Source organism: Monodelphis domestica, chromosome 8, assembly GCF_027887165.1.
Source record: "Monodelphis domestica isolate mMonDom1 chromosome 8, mMonDom1.pri, whole genome shotgun sequence".
NCBI lineage: Eukaryota > Metazoa > Chordata > Mammalia > Didelphimorphia > Didelphidae > Monodelphis > Monodelphis domestica.
This window is the reverse complement of record NC_077234.1, coordinates 186153267-186173368: the sequence shown is the minus strand read 5'-3', so window position 1 is coordinate 186173368 and position 20102 is coordinate 186153267. Positions and strand designations below refer to the sequence as shown.

Genomic DNA, 20102 nt, shown 5'->3' with positions numbered 1-20102 from the left:
TGGGTGGCTCAATGGATTGAGAGTGAGGCCTGGAGGGGAGGTGTTCCTGGGTCCAAATCTGGCCTCCGACATTGCCTAACCGTTACTGCTCTTGTGCCTTTAAACAAATCAAGGGAGGAAGGGAGGAAGGGAGGAAGGGAGGAAGGGAGGAAGGGAGGAAAGGAGGGAGGAAGGGAGGGAGGGAGGGAGGGAGGGAGGGAGGGAGAGAGGGAGAGAGGGAGAGAGGGAGGGAGAGAGGGAGAGAGGGAGGGAGGGAGAGAGGGAGGGAGAGAGGGAGAGAGGAAGGGAGGGAGGGAGGGAGGGAGGGAGGGAGGGAGGGAGGAAGGAAGGAAGGAAGGAAGGAAGGAAGGAAGGAAGGGAGGGAGGGAGGGAGGGAGGGAGGGAGGAAGGAAGGAAGGAAGGAAGGGAGGGAGGGAGGGAGGGAGGGAGGGAGGGAGGGAGGGAGGGAGGGAGGGAGGGAGGGAGGGAGGGAGGGAGGGAGGGAGGGAGGGAGGAAGGAAGGAAGGAAGGAAGGAAGGAAGGAAGGAAGGAAGGAAGGAAGGAAGGAAGGAAGGAAGGAAGGAAGGAAGGAAGGAAGGAAGGAAGGAAGGAAGGAAGGAAGGAAGGAAGGAAGGAAGGAAGGAAGGAAGGAAGGAAGGAAGGAAGGAAGGAAGGAAGGAAGGAAGGAAGGAAGCTTTGCACCAACTCTCAGACAGTAGAGAATTTCACATATTTGTGGCTGCTTTCTATAAGTTTCCCATATCTTCCACATCATCTATAGGCTACCAGTAATCACTTCTCTCAACCTGAATACAACAGTAATTTCCTTCTCCCCTTTTAATTGGCTGTTTTCTATGATGTAGTGGAAAGAGCTGAAGTCAGAATACCTGGGTTCGAGCTCAAGTGTAACATCAATCTGGACTGTGCAGACATCTTATTTGCTTACTTCCTCCTTGTTTTGCCGGGTTTCAGATAAGAAAGGTTGATTTGAGGTACTCTATATACTTGACTAAAACATCCTAGTGTAGCTATATATTGATTTAAAATGGAATTTATTGTCTTTTCATCTTTACAATTCCACATTTCTTTCATCACAATAATTACTTTAGCATTTTAGATAAGGAAAATGTAAGTTTCAAAGAAGATGAAGAGGTAAAGGGGATGGAGAGAGTGAAGGCAACAGGGAGACATAACAGGCTAAAAAGTAGAGAAAGAAATGTGAAAGAGACTAGTTAGAATTACAGAATCCGGAAGCTTGGAAAATAATACCTTCATTTTATTTCAGGGTATGGCTAAGGGCAATGTACAAAATTACAGCATCCTAAGGTGACATGAATAGTCCCCTAGCAAGTAGTTCAGAGCGAGCTCAGAAATGGTGACTGCTGAATATAACAGATTTTCTGTCTGCATTTTTGAATCACTAATAATGAGTAATGGAGGAATATCTTGTAAAGCCAGTAATGACTCTCAGACTTAAGAAAACAAAACTTTAAGCAGTTATTTTATGGATTCTCTAATATCAGTTGCCAAGATTTCAAGTTTCAAGTCCCTAAGTCAGTCAATAAACATTCAAAAAGGGCCTACTATGTGCCGGGCACTGTACTAAGTAAAGAAAGTATAACAGTTCAAATTTAGCGGTATTGAGCTGAAGAAGGAGCTGAAGAAAATCACCTCCAAGAGTGATCTAGTTGATTGTCAGACTGTCAAACACTGACTTCTTCTTAGGATGTAAACCAATATAAGGAATCATTATTTATAATGGGAACTAAGGATATTTACCTTACTGGATAATCACAACTTTCTAAAGAACCACTCTAGACCACAGCTCAGTTCAGTTGCATCACTTCTGATCAAGAAACAACAAATCTCTTGCCTTTTTTTTTTTAAGCATTAAAGGGTTTAGTAAAATTGACTTTTTTCTGTTTGCTTTTTAATCCATAATCATGTGATCTTTCTGGAAATAAACTACTCATGATCAAACAAATCAAAAAGCTGTAAGAAACTTTAAAATGCTAAATTTAAATTTAAAGTACCAAAATTATTTGACAAAAATTATTCTCTCATCAGTGAAAATGTTTCTACCTCTTTATACTGACAAATATAGTAGAACTGCTAAGGGAAGGCAATACTGAAAATATGTTATAAAAAGTATAACAATAAATTATTTAATGAATTAAATTAAAATTAAAAATATATTATCATTAAAATTATTATGCAAATATACTGCCTTCCAGATTAATCCAAATTGCTGTTTAGGATAATCTGAGAAAATGGTAAATGAAATAAATTCCTTAAAATGCAAAGAATCACAAATTCTCAGCATAAAATGTAACTAACAAAGTGCTTATGTCTTGAAAGCTCTATGCAATCTGTGCACATAATAGGCATAAAACAAATAGCTAGATGTAAACAAGAATTCTCTTATGTAAATTATAGTTGCTCTGGACAAAAGAATGAAAGAAGCCATAACTGAAACTTAAGAAAGCTATTGGAATGAGAGTTGGAACACAAACAACATAGAGATATAGATTTCTTTTAAAGGATATGAAAATGGAATGGGTGTATCATGGTTCTACTGAAAGCAAAACATAAGGATTATATAGGCAAGTTGTTTACAAAACAGATTGAGAAATTAAATATTGTAGGCTCATTTAATTGTGTATAGAAATTTGTTAAAAGCGTAGAAAAGACAAAAGGAGAGACGATGAATAGGAAAAGAACAAAGAGAAATCAGTGAAACAAAGATGTGTATTAATATCATTTGGTAAAAGCAGCTTGTTACTGAGAAAAATAGTAATTACTAAAATGAGCAGTTATTTTCTGAAAGCTATTTCTTTTGCCTTGACAATACTCTATTCTTTTCCATTTCCTTTAAAATCATTTAGCAAAAGACAAAAATAATCTTTCCCTCTGACACTTGGATCAGAATTTTTCAGATTTTCCAGCGTTGTTCACAACTTGAAATTACTAATTTTCCATCTGACTGCTAATGCCTGTATTGACGACTCTTCAATGGACTCTAAAATACCTGTCTTTTGCTCAACTTCTATATTTCCACTCTTTCTATAATTTTCCATCACCAATGGACTGAAAAGTTTCCTGCTTTTATTTTAAATTCTTCCCATTCAATATTTATCACTCGTTCACAGAATTCTGACCTGATTCAATATCGTAAAGATATCATCAATATCAATCTATTAATAGATTCTAAACTATAAAATAATATAATCTCAATAAAAAAAATCAACTGAGTGGTATATGTCCTTTGATTATACTAAGCACCCTTTTTAACATGTTATAAATGTAAAACAAATAACTCAAAAGCAAAAAGTTATCAGAAATCAAAAGAGGAACAAAGTTTGGAAAGAATAAAGTAGATACAGGACAAAGCGAGTAGAGGAAAGCAGAGAAGAGTGTAAGGAATCCTGGAGAGAAAGACAGGTTGCTATTTGAAGTCTCCAGTCTCTATCCCAAACCAGCCATGGTTTGGACATCATGGACATCAAAGAAGACAAGGTATAAAACGCTGAGAAATCTAAAGCAGCCCATAAATAGAAAGCATTATCACTGTTAATAAGATCTTGGAGAGAAAGCCAACAAATAAAAATACAGACTCTTCCTTCAAGAAATTATATCTCTATAGTGAGAGAAAACATCGTACTGAATCCTACGTCTCTACATCGATACATTACTGCATACTTCAAATTCATCAATGTAAAGACTCCTCCCTCATCTTAATTTATCATACATGCCCAAGTGACATTCCACCCTCCACCAAAGAGCTCCTTACCACTTGTTGGGTAATGTTGACATTAGACTGCCCAAAAGTTTTTGGCAAGAGTTGCTTCCCGACAGCGCTAACAGTAGAAGGATGAACAGCTACTAATGAAACAACTCCTAGGATACAAACAAACAAAACACAAAGTCACAAAGCAATGTTACCTTTGTTTTGAGAATTAAATCTTTTTTTTTTTAATTTTATAACATCAAAGAGATGTGCATATAAAAACTTCCTGTTGCCCAATTGGTCTCTTTTTAGTTTGCTCTGAATCTGTATATGGATGATACAATTGGGGCTCTTTTTGAAAAGTGATGTGATTCAGAGCTTAGCTTTCAATAAATTCACTAAAATGAATAAAATTTTAAAAGGCTCATTTGCTTCTAAGTTAGGTTCAATATATATTTCCTACATTTTCAAATCAAAATGTAAAAGGAGCCAAGATGGCAAATTAGTAGCAGCAAAAGCTAGAACTGCTCTGAGAATCCTCCCAAATCAAATCAAAATGTAGCACAATAGTGAAAACAGTCCTAGCTTCACAGCCTGGACAGGTCTTTTAATATGCTGCTGGGTTTCAAGTTTCCCAAGGTTAGACCAAATGTTCTCAATACTGTCTTCTCATGGGAATTTTTATAAAAAGGTGCTCTTAGTATATTTACATATATTTTAGTATGCATATATACCATAGGTAACACATTAAAACTAAATTAAACATTAAATCCAAGGATTCCTGATTAATTTATTGCAAAAGAGTTCAGAAATATAATAATCCATTTGCCTTCAAATACCCCTTTTTAGGGATATAATCTTATCTCATTCAATTCATAAAATCTTATTAATATGATTAACATTAATAAAAAAATGAAAAAGGATTAGTTATACAAGTAAAAAAGAGCATTTCCAGCTGGAAAAATACAATCTATCTCCATTGACATTTGTTTCAACAAGCAGGAACATATTTTCAATAAAATATTTATTGCTGGCTTCAAATTCATAGCATAGATTTTTATCATGAAATGAAATGGTTTAGCATTCTCCCCTTCCCAGCACATGCCAATCACCATCAAGATATCAGAAAATGTGCCTCAACCTAATGTTGAAGAAAATAAAATAATAGCTCTTATATTTGTATTTCAGTAAGAAAATCTGATTTTGATCTTATCAAATTCTTGTTTCCTCATCTCATCTATAATTATTATTTCCTACTCTGTCCATTTGATCAGCTAATAACATTGCTTATCATCTGAAAGAAAAGGTATAAATGTTGATAACTATCCATCATGAAAATACTTAAGTATTATTAGTATGACAACTGAACATTTTGAAAGTATTTAGTGTCAACTTCCTTTGAAACAAGATCTTAAGCAAACCCCTCCACCCTTTTGAAAAAGATATAAAATTATACAAAATTTTCATAAATAATAAGAGTTTACATTGTGCAGTGGTGTGAGGTTTGCAAACAGCTTTGCAAATATTTTCTTATATTATACCTAAGACATAAATGCCATCCTTTATACTGTTTTTCCTTTCTTTGTGGGTCCTCTTTTTAAACTTTCAACACTCACTGTATCCTATTTCCCTGTTCTCATCAGCATATACTTGTTTCTAATCTCTCCTACTGTTGCAACTTCTAGGATTTGGGAGAGGCTACTGTTTCTCCTTTTATTCACCTATGCTTTCCTGCTGATGCAATCAACTGACCCCACTTTTGGAAAGCACCTGGATCAAGTCTAAATTTTCTGATTTGCAGCTTCCACCCATGCTCTCTGTTTAGTCCCCTCTAAAATCTGGTAGAGCAGGAGAAGGAGAAAAATTCACTAATAACTCCTTAAAAAGTGGAAGTGGTCAAATGGAAAAGAGATCCAAAAACTCAATGAAGAAAATAATTCCTTAAAACTTAGAATTGGGAAAGTAGAAGCTAATGACTCCACATTACATAAAAGAAAAAATAAAAAGTCAAAAGAAGAAAAAGAAAAGGAAATGTCTCAATGGAAAAAGTAACCTAGAACATATATCAAGGAGATATAATTTTAAAATTATTGGATTACCTGAAAGCCATCACTGAAGAACCTAGACACCATGTTTCAAGGAAAACTGCCCAGATATCCTCGAACAAGAGAGTAAAAAAGAAATGGAAAGAATTCACCAATCACCACCTGAAAGAGATCCCGAAATGAAAACTTCCAAGAATATTATAGCCAAATTCCAAGGCTTCCACATCAAAGAGAAAATATTTCAAGCATCAAGATAGAAACCATTAAATTACCATAGAGCCACAGTCAGGATCACACAAGATTTAGAAGCTACCACAGTAAAGGACCAAAGGGCTTGGAATGTGATATTCCAAAAAGTAAAAGAACTGAGATTACAACCAAGAATAACAAACTAGCAAAACTGAATGTATTTCTTCAAGGGGAAAAAAATGGATTATTTAATGAAATAGAGGTTTTTCAAGCATTCCTGATGAAAAGACCTGAACTGAATAGAAAATCTGACTTTCAAATATAAGACTCAAGAGAAGCAAAAAAAGGTAATCGTGGATGAGAAATCCTGAGTGGCTCAATACGATTAAACTGTTTATGCCTTTCTACATGGGAAGGTGACACATGTATCTTCTAAGAACTTTATCATTATCAAGGTAGTTAGAAGGATTCTAAAGAAGATTTTTTTTTAAAAGGCAGAAGCAAAATAGTCTTTAAAGGAAGGGCAAGATAAAAAGGGAGAGAAAAGCATAAAGAGAAGAAAATAGGATGGAGGGAAATGCACAGTTAGTAATCATAACTGTGAATTTAAATGAGGAGAACTCATAAAACAGAAGCAGATTACAGAATGGATTAAAAACCAGAATCCAATAACATGTCATTTTTATAAGAAATATACTTTAAAAAGAGACATACACAATTAAAATAAGGGGCTACAGTAGAATCTATTTTGCTTCCACTAAAGTTAAAAAGGCATGGGTAGCAATCATGATCTCAGACAAAGCAAAAGCAAAATCAGATTTAATTAAAAGAGACAACCAGGGAAACTACTCCATCTTGCTGAACAGTCCCATAGACAATGAAGTAACATCAATACTTAAATACATACACACCAAATGGCACCACATCCAAATTCTTAAAGAAAATGTTAAAGGAATTATAAAAGAATATAGATGATAAAGTACAGGGAGGACTTGACTGTCCCTTCTCAGAGCTAAATAAATCTAACCATAAAACAAATAAGAAGTCAAGAAGATGAATAGTATCTTAAAAGTTTGCTATGATATACCTCTGGAGAAAACTGAATAGAAAGGAATATATCTTTTTTTTCCAGCACTACATGACACTTTTATAAAAACAGACCATGGATTAAGGGCATAAACACCTACCACATAGACATAAACAAAGAAAAGCATAATATTAAATGTATCCTTTCCCTCACATGATAAAATATGCCATTTAATATTAAGGGGCCATGAGAAGTATAGACTAAATGTTCATTGATAACTAAATAAATTAATCCCAAAGAATGAATGGGTCAAAGAAGAAATCATAGAAAACATCAATTAGTTCTTTAAAGAGAAAAACAAGACAACATTCCAAAATTTGTGGGATATAGCCAAGCCAGAAAATGTATATCTCTAAATGTATATATCAATAAAAGGGAGAAAGAGCAGTTCAATGAATTGGGCATGCAACTAAAAAAAATATTAGGAAAAGAAATTTTAAATCCCCAATTAAAAACCAAAATGGAAATCTTGAAAAATCAAAGGAGATTAATAATATTAAAAGCAAGTAAACCATTGTATTAATAAATAAAAACAAGATCTCATTTTACGAGGGGGAAATCAATAAAATAATTATTAGTTGATTTAACTTGGGGGGGGGGGAAACACAGCTAAACTACCAGTACCAGAAATGAAAAGAGTGAATGCATCATCATTGAAGATCAAAGAAATAAAATTAAAGAGCACTATCCCTAATGAAAATCAATTTTAGGTTTAAATGAAATGTTAACAAATAGTCTTCAGCAAACCCATCAAAAAAGACAATGCAGGGCAGATGGGTAGCTCAGTGGATTGAGAGTCAGGCCTAGAGGCAGGAGGTCCTAGGTTCAAATCTGGCCTCAGACACTTCCCAGCTGTGTGACTTAACCTGGGCAACTCCCTTAACGCCCCTTGCCTACCCCTGACTACTCTTCTGCCTTGAAACTAATACACAATATTGATTCCAAGATGGAAGGTATGGATTAAAAAAAAAAAGACTATGCAGTAAAATCAGGTATGCTTTACAGAAGAAATGTAGGGTTAGCTCATTATTATGAAAAACACAAGGGAAGGCTAGATAGCACAGTGGATAGAATCAGGCCTGGAGTTCGGAGGACGTGGGCTCAAACCTGGACTCACACAGTGCCCAGCTTTGTGACCCTGGGCAAGTCACTTAACCCAAATTGCCTAGACTTTGTTGCAGATTCTCAGAGAAAAGGTAAGGGTTTTCAGAGGACATGAGAGGAGAGGGAAGGGGAGAAGAAAACACGAATAAAATTCATCATCATCATCATCACATTTGGTAATAAAATTCATCTGGAGGAAGAAAAGGTCAAAAATCTCTGGGGAAATAATGAAAAAAAGTACAAAGGACCTAAAATGATATCTCAAACTATATTGCAAAGAAGTAATAGTCAAAATTATTTCATTGTTAAAAAAAACTGATGTCATATCAGTGGAACAGGTACCTAATGTAGAAAAGCAAGCAAGCATAGTAGTATAATGTTTAATAAACTCAACTACTACCGGTAAAGGCTCATTATCATCCAAAACTGTTAGAAAAATTGGGAAGCTATCTGGCAAAAATAAGATTTAAACCAACGTCTCACACATCACATACCATAAATGAATATATTTGTAACTCAGATAGAAAAAGGTCACATCATAAATTAGAAAAGGAAGAGAGGAAATACTTTGTACAACTATAGATCAGGTAAGAGATAAAAAGGATTATAAGATAAAATGGCTATTTTTGAGTACATCAAATTGTAAGGTTTTCATACAAAAAGCTTTGCAGTTAAAATTAGTAGAATTAACGGATAAATCTTTGGAGCAAGATTCTATGATAAAGATCTGAGATCCAAAACATTTAAGGAATAAATTGGGAAAAAAAATAAGAATGATAGCCTTTCCCTAACAGACAAATGGTGAAATGACATGAACAAGCAAGTTTTCAAAGGGAGCAATCCAAGCAAACAACAACCATTTTAAAATGCTCTGCAACTCTGAGGAACTTAATGCTATCCACCCCTAGAAAAAGAACCGTGGGAGTAAAAATCCAAAAGATTACTCTTTTACAGAAATGAAGAATATGGAAATAGGTTTTGAGTGATAATATATGTATAACCCAGTGGAATTGCTTATCAGCTCCAGGAGGGGGAAGGAATGAAGGGAGAGAGAGACACAACAAAGAATCATGTAACCATGGGGAAAAAAAATTTTTAGATAAAATTTAAAAGGAAAAAAATGCTCTGGATCTCTAATAATTAGAGAAATGAACATTAAAACATCTCTGAGGCTCTATCTCACACCCACCAGAGTGGCAAAGATGATAAGAACACTGGGGCACTTCCTAAGGCTGTGAATTAGTCTAGTCATTCTGGAAAGCAATATGGAACCATGGCCATAGTCACTAAATTTTTATATATATATATATATATATATATATATATATATATATATATATATATATTTTTTTTTTTTTTTGCAGAGAAGAAAAAGCCCCATATGTACAAGATCTTCTTGTCAGAAGAATTAGAAACTAAAGAAACTAATAAAAAAAACTAAAGGAGAACATTACTGCATCCTAAAAGTGATGAAAGGGATGCTTTCAGAGAATGGTGGGAAGACTTATATGAACTGCTGAATGCTGTTAACAAAAACCACTCAGTTGTGCTAACTGGGTCCATCTACAGTCTCTTCTTGGCTCCTCGATGCTATGACAATCTCCTTTTTCTTTCTATAGTAATCCCTAAATCATCATTCCACGGCTCTTTTCTCAGTCTTCCAATGTGCACCTTTGTCTTCCCTTCTATTTTCTCAGGGAAATAAATGAAGGGCAACCCCACTGCACCCCCATCTGGTTCTCTCTTCTTTTTTATTTTCTAGCTCAAAATCACTCGACAGCCCCTATTTTGCTCTTTTGTTCTCAGTGTCTCTGGAAGAGGTGGCCCTTCTTGGTAAGGTCAACTTCTCTACTTACATACCAGATTCCATCCCTTCCTGTCTCCTTAGTAGTATACAAACATATATTAAATACAGACGTACACATGTGGAACGCAAAGAGAAGAGGGGAAAAAATTTTTATTCTTTTTTCTTGCTTCTAGATATAGCCAGATCTCTCCAGTCCTTAAAAAGGTTTCACTTAACACTGTTATTCCTTCTAATTTCTATCCCCCTTCTCTTCTCTTTCATAGAAAACTCCTAAGAAAAGTCTTTTCCTTTTGCTTTCTCATCTTCTACTCACTTTCCAACTCTTTGCACTGTAGCTTTCCAAGCCACCACTCATAAGAAATTGCTCCTTCCAAGATTATAAATAATCTCAAGTACTAAATCCAGCCATGGATCACACTGTTCTTGATCTCTCTTCGTGCTTTTTTTTTTTGGCTACTGTATTCATCTCTGCCTAAAAACTCCTCATCAGTGTCCTTTCCTAGATCATCTGCCTGTCTCTGTGGGAAGAGAAAGAGCTCTGAGACCTGCCCCTTACCTCCATGTAAACTCGGTGAGTTTTTTCCTTGTCTCTTTCCCCCATGAAAAGTATTAGAAGCATCCTAAATACTCGACTGGCTCCAGCTGGTCCCCAATATCTCTTTCTATTAACATGGGCACAAAACAGCCGCTGAGGAGCCTCGGAGAAGCGAGGTCGGATGTTTGTATGGCAGAGCACCACAGCCAATTCAGGCAGAGACGCTGAAATCAGCCGAGTCAGCTCTCTGTATCCTTGATGCAAGATCCTTATTGAATTTCCTCTATAAGGAACATTTCATGTTTTAAACTGTGGAGCGAACCGTGGAATGGTAAGGCGAGTGTCTCATTTTGTTTCCGTATCCAATAGGCTCAGCTCAGAAAAGCTCCCTATCCAATTAGGTAGCTGGCTAGATGACTGAACACGTGGAATAGTCAATGGTTCCATGTTCATTTGGAAGGAAATCTTTCCTGGAATAGGCCCGGGGTACAGTGCCAGCGAACATGTTTATCAACGACTTGGGCACGAGGATAAATGCCGTACTAATCAAATTCTGTCATGCCACGGAACTAGGAAGATTGACTAATACGGCGGACGAAAGGATTAAGGTTCAAGAAAGCTCAACAAATCGTCTAAGATGAAATCTGATGGGTTTAAATGTTTCCATTACACTCAAAAAAATCTAGTTCATTGGTATTGCTAGGACAACATTTTGCCCTAAAAACAATTATATAGATTTTTCAAAAGACTGAAAACTGAGTATGTTAGGAGTGTGATAGAAGAGCCAAAAAGACTGTCGGGCTGCATTGAGAAACAAAGACCAGGACTAGGAGAATGATGGTCCCGTCAGAGCCTGCCATCGCGTAGGTATTCCAAACTAAGAGCATGAAGCCCACCTACAAATGCTGAGGAACTTCAAGACGGTGTTATCAGGAACGAACTGGTGATGCTTTGGCCAAGAGAAGAAAAGCCGTGAAGAGGACATGTGACGTGTCTTCCTGTGCCTGAAAGCCTGTCGTGTAGCAGTGGATTAGGCTCGTTCTGTTTGCCTGGAACACTGTAGGTACTTAATAAATGCTCGGTGACGACTGCAGGAAGGGGAGGAAAAGAAACCGATGGAAGTTACAGAGATGCAGATCATGAGAGCCATCCAAAAGGTGAACAGGCACGTGTTGAGGCTGCGTATCTATTTGTTGGATATGTGGTGAGAGGAATTTCTCTTTGGGTATGAATTGGACTAAGAAAGAGGAGAGAAAGGAGGCAGAAATTAGAAGGAATAACTGTTAAGTGAAGGTTTTTAGGGATTGGAATATTATGAACATATTGAGATGCAAGAAAAAGAGTGAAAACATATTTTTTTCCTGTTCTCTTTCTCTGAGATCTGAAGTTCCCCCCTTAGGCACTTTATATTTAACTTCCTAGTATTTATATATATATATATATATATATATATATGTATGTATATATATGTATATGTATATATTCAATTCTGTAAGGTAGATAAAGGTATATGTTGTCTCTTCCAATACAATATAAGCATCTTGAAAGCTGCAATCATGTCATTTTTATCTTGATATCCTTAGTGCCTAGAACATTATCATATGCTTTATAAATGCTTTTTAACAAATCTGGTCTCAGATACTTCCTAGCTGTGTGACCCTGGGCAAGTCACTTACCCAGCCCCAACTGCCTAGCCTTTACCACTCTTCTGTCTAGAAACTGATATCAAGTCAGGAGATAAGGATTTAAATATAAATAAATGCTTGTTGATTGACTTGAGAAAAAACAACAATTCCAGATAAATATATAGTATTAAGGTTCTGAAAACTTATTTTATTTTTTAAATTAATTTTAATAAAATCTACAGAGTACACATTCATATTGATCTTTTTGGTCATTAAAATATTCATTCTACCTAGTCTTGGCCACTTAAGCAAGGCATTTCATGAAATGTTAATGCCACGCTATTTTCTTTTAAAAGCTAAAAACTGGGGGCAGCTGGGTAGCTCGGTGGATTGAGAGCCAGGCCTAGAGACCCGGGGGGGGGGGGAGCTTTGTTTCAAATCTGACCTCAGACACATTCTAGCTGTGTGACCCTGGGCACGTCACTTAACCCCCATTGCCTAGTCCTTACTGCTCTTCTGTCTTGAAACCAATGCACAATATTGATTCTAAGATGGAAGGTGAGGGTTTAACAACAATGAAAAAAGCAACAAACCAAAAACCTCCTATTTCTATAATTCCTTATCTTTAAGAGAGATCATAAAAACAAAGCCTGCCTTATATATGTTCCACCATAAAACCATCTTGTGATCATTTCGCTGTCCTACAAAGAAACAGCCTTGATCATTCCTAACTGCACAGGTGTGTTTAGGCAACTACATTTGAAAGTCGTGTTTGGGGGAGCTATTAAAGCGGAATGAAGTTTTTAAAACCAAAAAAGTCATTCTCTCTGAAAGTATGTTGGCACTGTGTGCGGAATTTCTTTTTATTCTAAGGAAAGAACGAATCCTATTGCAAACCTTTCAACTACAAATGGGACACCTCTGTCCTGTCGTAGTTCTACAAATGCCACTCGCCACTGAAATTTAAAAACATGAAAGGAAACTATAACTCCCCAACACAAATTAACTTCAGGGTAAACTACATGCCACTTCATTGAAGAGGGGACAATCTACATAGAGAATTCAAAAAGAAATTCTTGACAAAACACCTTTAATCCCAAGAATGGCTTTTCTGTCCCAAAATGAACGGATTGTCTAAATGGAGCGGATGTTCAGACGCCTGACCCAGGTAGTTTTCTTATTCAGGTTGCTGTAACTGTGCCACCTGCTGGTAATAGGCTTCCCTTAAAGCCTCCTACCTTTGCTCAAAAAGCTGGCCATCTAGACTAGCCGGAAGAACAGCAGCATCCTTCTGAGCGACCCGGCGGCCGAGTGGTGGCAGCTTCCTCCATCTTCCCAATGAAAACGTTGCAGTTGGGAAACACTTACTTCGGGGCTCCCCGGCCCCTTTGTTGGAAGAACAGCCACCCCCTCCTTATTAGACATTAGAGGTGAATTCATTTATCACCTTGATAAAAAAAAACCACAATGGAATTCAACTGAAGAAAAGCTGTGAATCTCAGGCGTGTGGGCCACCTGTGGGGACCCCAAGTTCCACTGCGCCTCCGTGCAGAAATGCAGTGCGCCCCCTAAAGCCTGGAGCGCTTCCATTTCTGTTCCAGCAGGCGGCATCTCCCGAGGGCAGGCAGGGCCCGCGTGGTGTCAGTCTTGGAAGGGCTCAGAACTACTGCAGAAACTTCCTAAATGCGTGCTGCGGGCCGGCTGGCAAGAGGTCCTCTGGCCTTGGACACACCACAAGGCCCCTCCCCCTCCCGAAGATGCTGGCAAGGAGAACCCGTGGATTCCAACCCCCAGCAAGTACCGTCTGCAACGGGACGAGCGAGAAGCCCTCCCAAGAAGCGTCGGGCTTTCTGCAGGGCCTAAAGTAAACGGGGCACCCACGGCCGGCGGCTCTTCAGGAGGCCCAGTGGGTACTCCCAAATAATCGGGAGCTGCATTTAAAAAGCGATTTAAGTGATCCTCTGAGCCATCGCTAATTACAGACATGACATATACGCATGTATACGTAATACACATGATACATGATACACACACGCTGTATCAGCATAGACGGTAACAGGTTATAAGGAAATACACTAAGGGCAAAAAAATTACCTTTTGACCCCAATATCCCTTCGCTAAGTAGATACGTCATACAGCTTTATATATATATATGTATACACACACACACACACACACACACACACACACGTGTGTGTGCGCACGCACGTTAAGGGGACAAGGGCAAAATCCAAGTCCAATGTCTACTAAAATATTCATCGCAGCACTTGTTTCCTAGTAGCGAATAACTGAAAATAGAGCAGGATCGGGAATCATGTAACCACAGGAAAATATTCTAAATTAATAAAGGAAAAAAGGAAAGCAAGGGATTCACGGACTGTGGCGTGGCGAAATAATGTGTGGTATAGGAATAGCGTCGTATTGTTGTAGATGAACAAATGACAAATTCAGAAATGCCCTGGAAGAATTATACAAACGGATACAGACTGAAGAAAGCAGAACTAGAAGAATAATCTACAATAATAAAAACAAAAAGAATAAAGCAAAACGGAATGCTACAGACAGTCAAGATCAAGCTCTGCCCCGGGAGAGATGACAAAATATACGTTTCCCTTGGCTGCTGGAAGTAATGTGGTCTCTAAGATACAATATTGGGGGGGGGGGGGGCAGCTGTTGGATTTTTAAAGGCCCAGGGCAGCTAGGTGGCTCAGGGGATAGAGAGCCAGTGGTTGAGACAGGAAGTCCTGGGTTCAAAATCTGCCCTTAGGCACTTCCTCACTGTTTTACCCTGGGTAAGTCACTTCACTCCCTTTTCCTAGCTCTTACCAGTATTGATTCTAAGACAGAAGTTAAGGGTTTAAAAAAAACACAAAAACACACAATTATTTTTCTTTTAAAGCAAGAGCAGGGTTTATGAATGATCTCTGCTTTAGGTCGGACAAAACCCACCAAACCATAAGCTTCTAAGGGGCCCCAAGCCCTTGACCCTCCACAGGTCTCCAAACTAAAGAAGATCCCACCAGAAATGAGAAGGGGCGCTGCGACGCCAGGAGGCACAGGAACAGAGGCTTCAGCTTTCTCTACCCGGCAAAGGGGTCTATTCTGAGCCATACCAAGAGTCACCTTCCAGGGAGGTTCCAGGGCTCGAAGAGGGCTGGGACTGGGTCAGTCCCCCCAGAGTTCTTAGCGGGGGCCAGCCGTGGCTCCCCCTCAGCTCCAGCCACAACGGCGGGTCAAAAAGAATCATGGCGACGGGCCTGAAGAAGCCATTTCCTAGAGGTAGGAGAACAGAAGCTCCTGGATGGAAAAATGGCTCGTTCCTTGACCTCCGGAGGAGGGGCCGGGTTTAGGATAAATGGAGACCATCTGGAAGAACTGGAGGGCCAGCCCCAAAGCAGGCCCTGGCCCTGCCCCACCCCCACCCCCAGCACAGGGCTATCCCCTGGCCGCTCCACTGCTCCCAGGACACGTATCTTGCACACCTCATCTCGATGGGATTTTATTTGAAATGGACTAAACATTTTCCGTATATTCTGAGTGAGGAAAAAACCGCTATCCACAGCCAAAGACGGAACGGCTGGCGTCTGAGCGCAGACCAGAGCAGGCCATCTTCCACCCGATTCCCCTCGTGAGACTTTTACCGCACACGCTAGGTGTGCGCCATAGGGGACCTAGAGGAGAGGGGCAAAGGAAGGAGGGGAAATCTGGAGCCGAACGTTTCAGAAAGCAACTGGCAGAAACCAACGCTGCATGCGCTGAATTACTTCGTTTCAAGAGAAATCTGCATGTATATATTTAGTGATGTTGAGCCTGCTAAGCGACCTGCTGTCCACAAGAATTCACGCAGCAACGACTCTGCCAGGCACAGGGCACTGGGGAAGAAGAGAAAGAAGGCCGGCTGGGGTGGAATGGAGGCGCCTTCTCAGAAAAAAATACTTAAAATTCATAAAATAAATGCTATCTTCCCACTGAAGATGTCATTGGGGGTCCCCCCTCCCAACAAATACACAGACGCCTTAAAGGAACCCAAAACTCCAGGTTTCTGCCTAAAAGAAAATAGGAAGTCACGTCGTTGATTGAGGAATCGGATCTCTACTTAACCAAAAGTACCATGACAGCTAAATGTAGAGACTTGCTCAGGGAGCCAGTTAAGGAAACGCGGACACTGTCCAATGGTACAGTCCTCGAGGTTGCATCAACAGTGATCCCAAAAGGTCCTTGGAATGTACTTTTTTTAAGATTTCCAGATCCAAAGCCGTTAGGAATAACATTGGAGCAGGAAGAAAAGAAGATAATAAAGTAGGTTCTAATGAATGGAACACAGAAGAGGAAGCAATGCTGAAAACCCCGGAGCTATTTGAGGCAGAAACAACATTTAAAAGGGTAGGGGTATAACAAGCTAATCGAAGAACTCATACCAATTTTTATGTAAAGCTATGACTTTTTTTAATATTTTTCCATGTTTCCATGATTCCTGTTCTTTCCTTCCCCTTTTCCTCCCCCACTTCCAGAGCCAACAAGCAATTCCATTGGGTTGTACAAATGTTATCTAAAGCCTAAACCCCAAATCACATACCCATGCATACTTACACACACGTGATAAGTGATGTCATAGGGTTTGTTTTTGCATTTCTACTCCCATAGTTTAATGCAACGACTCTTAAGAAAACAACACAATGTATGTTCTCTACAAGTTTTCACAATGTAGACTGTGATAATTGCACATAAAAATAACACAACAAAAATCTAAATGATGTGTTCAATAGTATGGATGCAAAAAAAGTTCTAAGAAGAAAGAGATTACTTGTTTTTATTGACTTTTATTAAAAACTTAATACTGAGTTTATTAATACAACTAACTTAATTTGGCAACTATTTAAATTTTAATTACTTTTAACATCAAATAGGACCATTTTTCAGTCCATCTCTCAAAGTCCCCAACAGTACTATTTATCCATTCATTTTTTACTCTTTTTAAAACCCTTACCTTCTTTCTCAAGATCAGTTCTAGGAGGAAGAGCAGAAACTGGAGTTAAGGGATATGCGCATGGTCACACGGCTAGGACATGTCTGGGGGCCAGATTTGAACCCAGGGCTTCCCAACCTCCAGGCTGAGTGCTCTTTCCACTGTTACCTACTTGCCCCCATTCTTCATTTTTCAAAGATTATTACTTCTTAATTAATCAATTAAATAAAATTTTTAAATTAAAAAATAAAAATAAAAACAAAGGTGATTACTTCCTAGGTGATAATCAGGGAAAACATCCCAGAAAATGAAATCTGGTAAGATTTTGGATGGGTCAGAATTTGAATGGACAGAAAAGTATAAGGAAGGCATTACAAGAGAAAGGATATGGCACATGGAATGATTCAGACGGGATAGAACAAAACACATTTGGAGGAAAGAAGGAAGTTCATTTTTTCCCCAGAATAGAAGGTTGTCAAGACTAGTGAGATAAAAGTGGAAAGACAGGCCAGCGCTAGACTAGAAAGGGCTCTGAATATCACGCCGAGTGCCACAGAATCCTAGATTCTGAGCAAAGAGGTTCCAGGGGTCATGTGGTCCAATCCCCTTCATTTTAAACGAGGTAACATCATAGAGGTAGTAAGTGACAAAGGTGAGATTTGAACCCAGGTCCTCCCCCTCAATCCAGTATTTCTTCTTCTGTACCTAAATACATTCGGAAGTTGTGGGGAGCTACTAAAGATTTCTGAGTGGCACGCTGAAAGCGGTGCTTTTTGAAGACTGATCTGAACAATATAGACGGTGCCTTAGAGGACAGAAAACGGAATAACCCATGAAACCACGTATGTCTGAAATAGGACGGCAGAAAGGGCAAGCACAAAAGAGAGGCCAAACGGAGGAAAACTCTTGGCTGAAGGGCCAGTTGTAGTAAAATCGAGGCGTGTGTCGAGAAATAAGGAGGCTCTCGGGTAGAGAGGATGGAACGAGGCTCACAGCTTTGCTAAGCTTAGCAGGAGCCCTCTAAAAAAACAAGAAGGAAAGCACGGGGGAAATGGCATAGATTCAAATAGTGAAGCCAATATACACAAGAGGGGAAGGAGGAGTGTCTGGAAATCCAGAGGGTGCGGTAATAGGGAAGGGGGCAGAAATGGCGCTCAGGACTTGGGGGGTCCATCCTCAAAACGGGCAAGAAGGGGTCATTTTTAAACAATGGACAAGACACCGTGACACAAGGTGGCGAATAAACGCGACCTCATAAGCACAAGAGTCATGGTAGGATTCGACCTCATGAAGGAAATACGAGAACGGAAGCACATAAAAGGAATAGCGGAGTCAGACGGTGTATCCATAAGCCACGCGACTGCAAAAATCTAAAGCCTGAGCAAGAATGAGAGTTTATGGATGATAACAAGGGAAGGGGAAACTGACATCATCATCATCATATGCCACAGACCACCTGGGATGAAGGAAGAAATGGATAAGTTAATGATGCAAATCTAAACTCTGTACCAAAGACATAATCACACATTAAAATAGATGATCTGGCTTTTATGAGGTTTTTCGGTTTGGTTTTGGTTTTTTGCTCACGAGCTTGTTTCAGGCAAGTTAGCATTCAATGTTTTCCAAATGAGCAGCCATTACCCTAAAAACGTTTACTGAGTTTTCATGATGTGCAGTCGTCAAAGTTTACATCTTTGCTTTCGGGTGAAAGCAATCATTAATTAATTAGGTAACTAAGTGGAATAAACATATAGATGTGTATGTATTGAAAAGATAAGAGTTGATTTTGAATGAAATATTTCTACCAAATTTATGATTTTTCTTATTCTCAGCCATGGGTTAATATATTAGTGATGACTGCCATTTATTTGGGAGGAGATGCTAAACTTTTTTAAAGCATAATTTAAAATACAAATGCAAACTCCCAAAATAAATGTTACAAATATAAAGCAAATGTCAACATTAATAAGTTGTATCTTTCAAACTAAAGCTGTCATTCTGTACCTTATCTAATGACTAACACTAATACTTGATTTTTGCAAATGCTATTTTCAAGCTTTTTATTAATTATTAATATAATTAATTTATTGCTTAATTAATAATTAAAGCAATTAATTTTTACTAATTGAATGAAATTTTAAAAACCATTCCTTGCAATGATCTGGAACAATTCTGAAGGATTTATGATGGGAAAGGGTATCAAACTCCAGAGAAAGCTCTGTTGGGAGTTGGACAGATGCAGATCAAAGCATACCATCTTTCACATCCGTGTATTTATGGTTTTATTTTGGGGTTTGGGTTTTGTATGAGGGTGCTCTTAGAACAATGACCAATATAGAAGTGTGTTTTGCATGACAATACATGTATGGCCCAGATCTGATTGTTTACCATTCCCAAGTGGGGGAAGGGAAAGGGAGGAAGGGACACTGGAAAATGTATTGCAAATTATTATAAGTAATTGGGAAAATAAAAATGTCTTTGAATTTTAAAAAATCTTCTTTTCCGTACAAGTGTCATCTTAAGGGAAATAGATGATTACATGTCTGAACTATTTTTACAACTTGGTAAGCAGGAATGCCAGGATTAAAATACTATTATTTGTTTTATTTTTATAGAAATTATATGATTATATATTTTAAATCTTACAAAGCATCTTACTTATGTTACCTAATTTTTGTATAACATCAAGCCTAGCAAGACAAGTTAATATAATTATTGAACTGTTTGGTTGTAGCTGATCTTGGGTGACCCCATTTGGGATTTTCTTGGCAGAAATACTGGAGTGGTTTGCCTCTTTTCTTCTCCAGCTCATTTTACAGATGAGGAAACTGAGGCAAATAAGGTTAAGTGACTTGCCAAATGTACTAAACGCCACTGCGGTGGGGACAAGACAGATAGGAAAAGTGGCCCCTGTCTTCCCCGGCCACTGTCATGCAGCAATTGGGTTTAGAGCTCTCTGCCTCACCCTGCCACGGGCAGGGGATCTCCCTCAGGTCAGCACAGAGCCCTGCCCCCACCACACGCTGAGAAACTCAATG

General features: G+C 38.5%; 1 protein-coding gene across 8 annotated transcripts in view; it reads right to left on the bottom strand.

Annotated features, from left to right (window-relative positions):
- TFDP1 (transcription factor Dp-1) overlaps window positions 1–20102 on the bottom strand; it is a 112132-nt gene that overhangs the window by 28565 nt on the left and 63465 nt on the right. For all 8 annotated transcript variants that reach the window (XM_056807563.1, XM_016424901.2, XM_007501240.3 and 5 more), the window contains exon 4: window positions 3770–3876. In XM_056807563.1, coding sequence (XP_056663541.1) covers window positions 3770–3876 — 107 coding nt within the window. The remainder of the gene's footprint in view (window positions 1–3769; window positions 3877–20102) is intronic.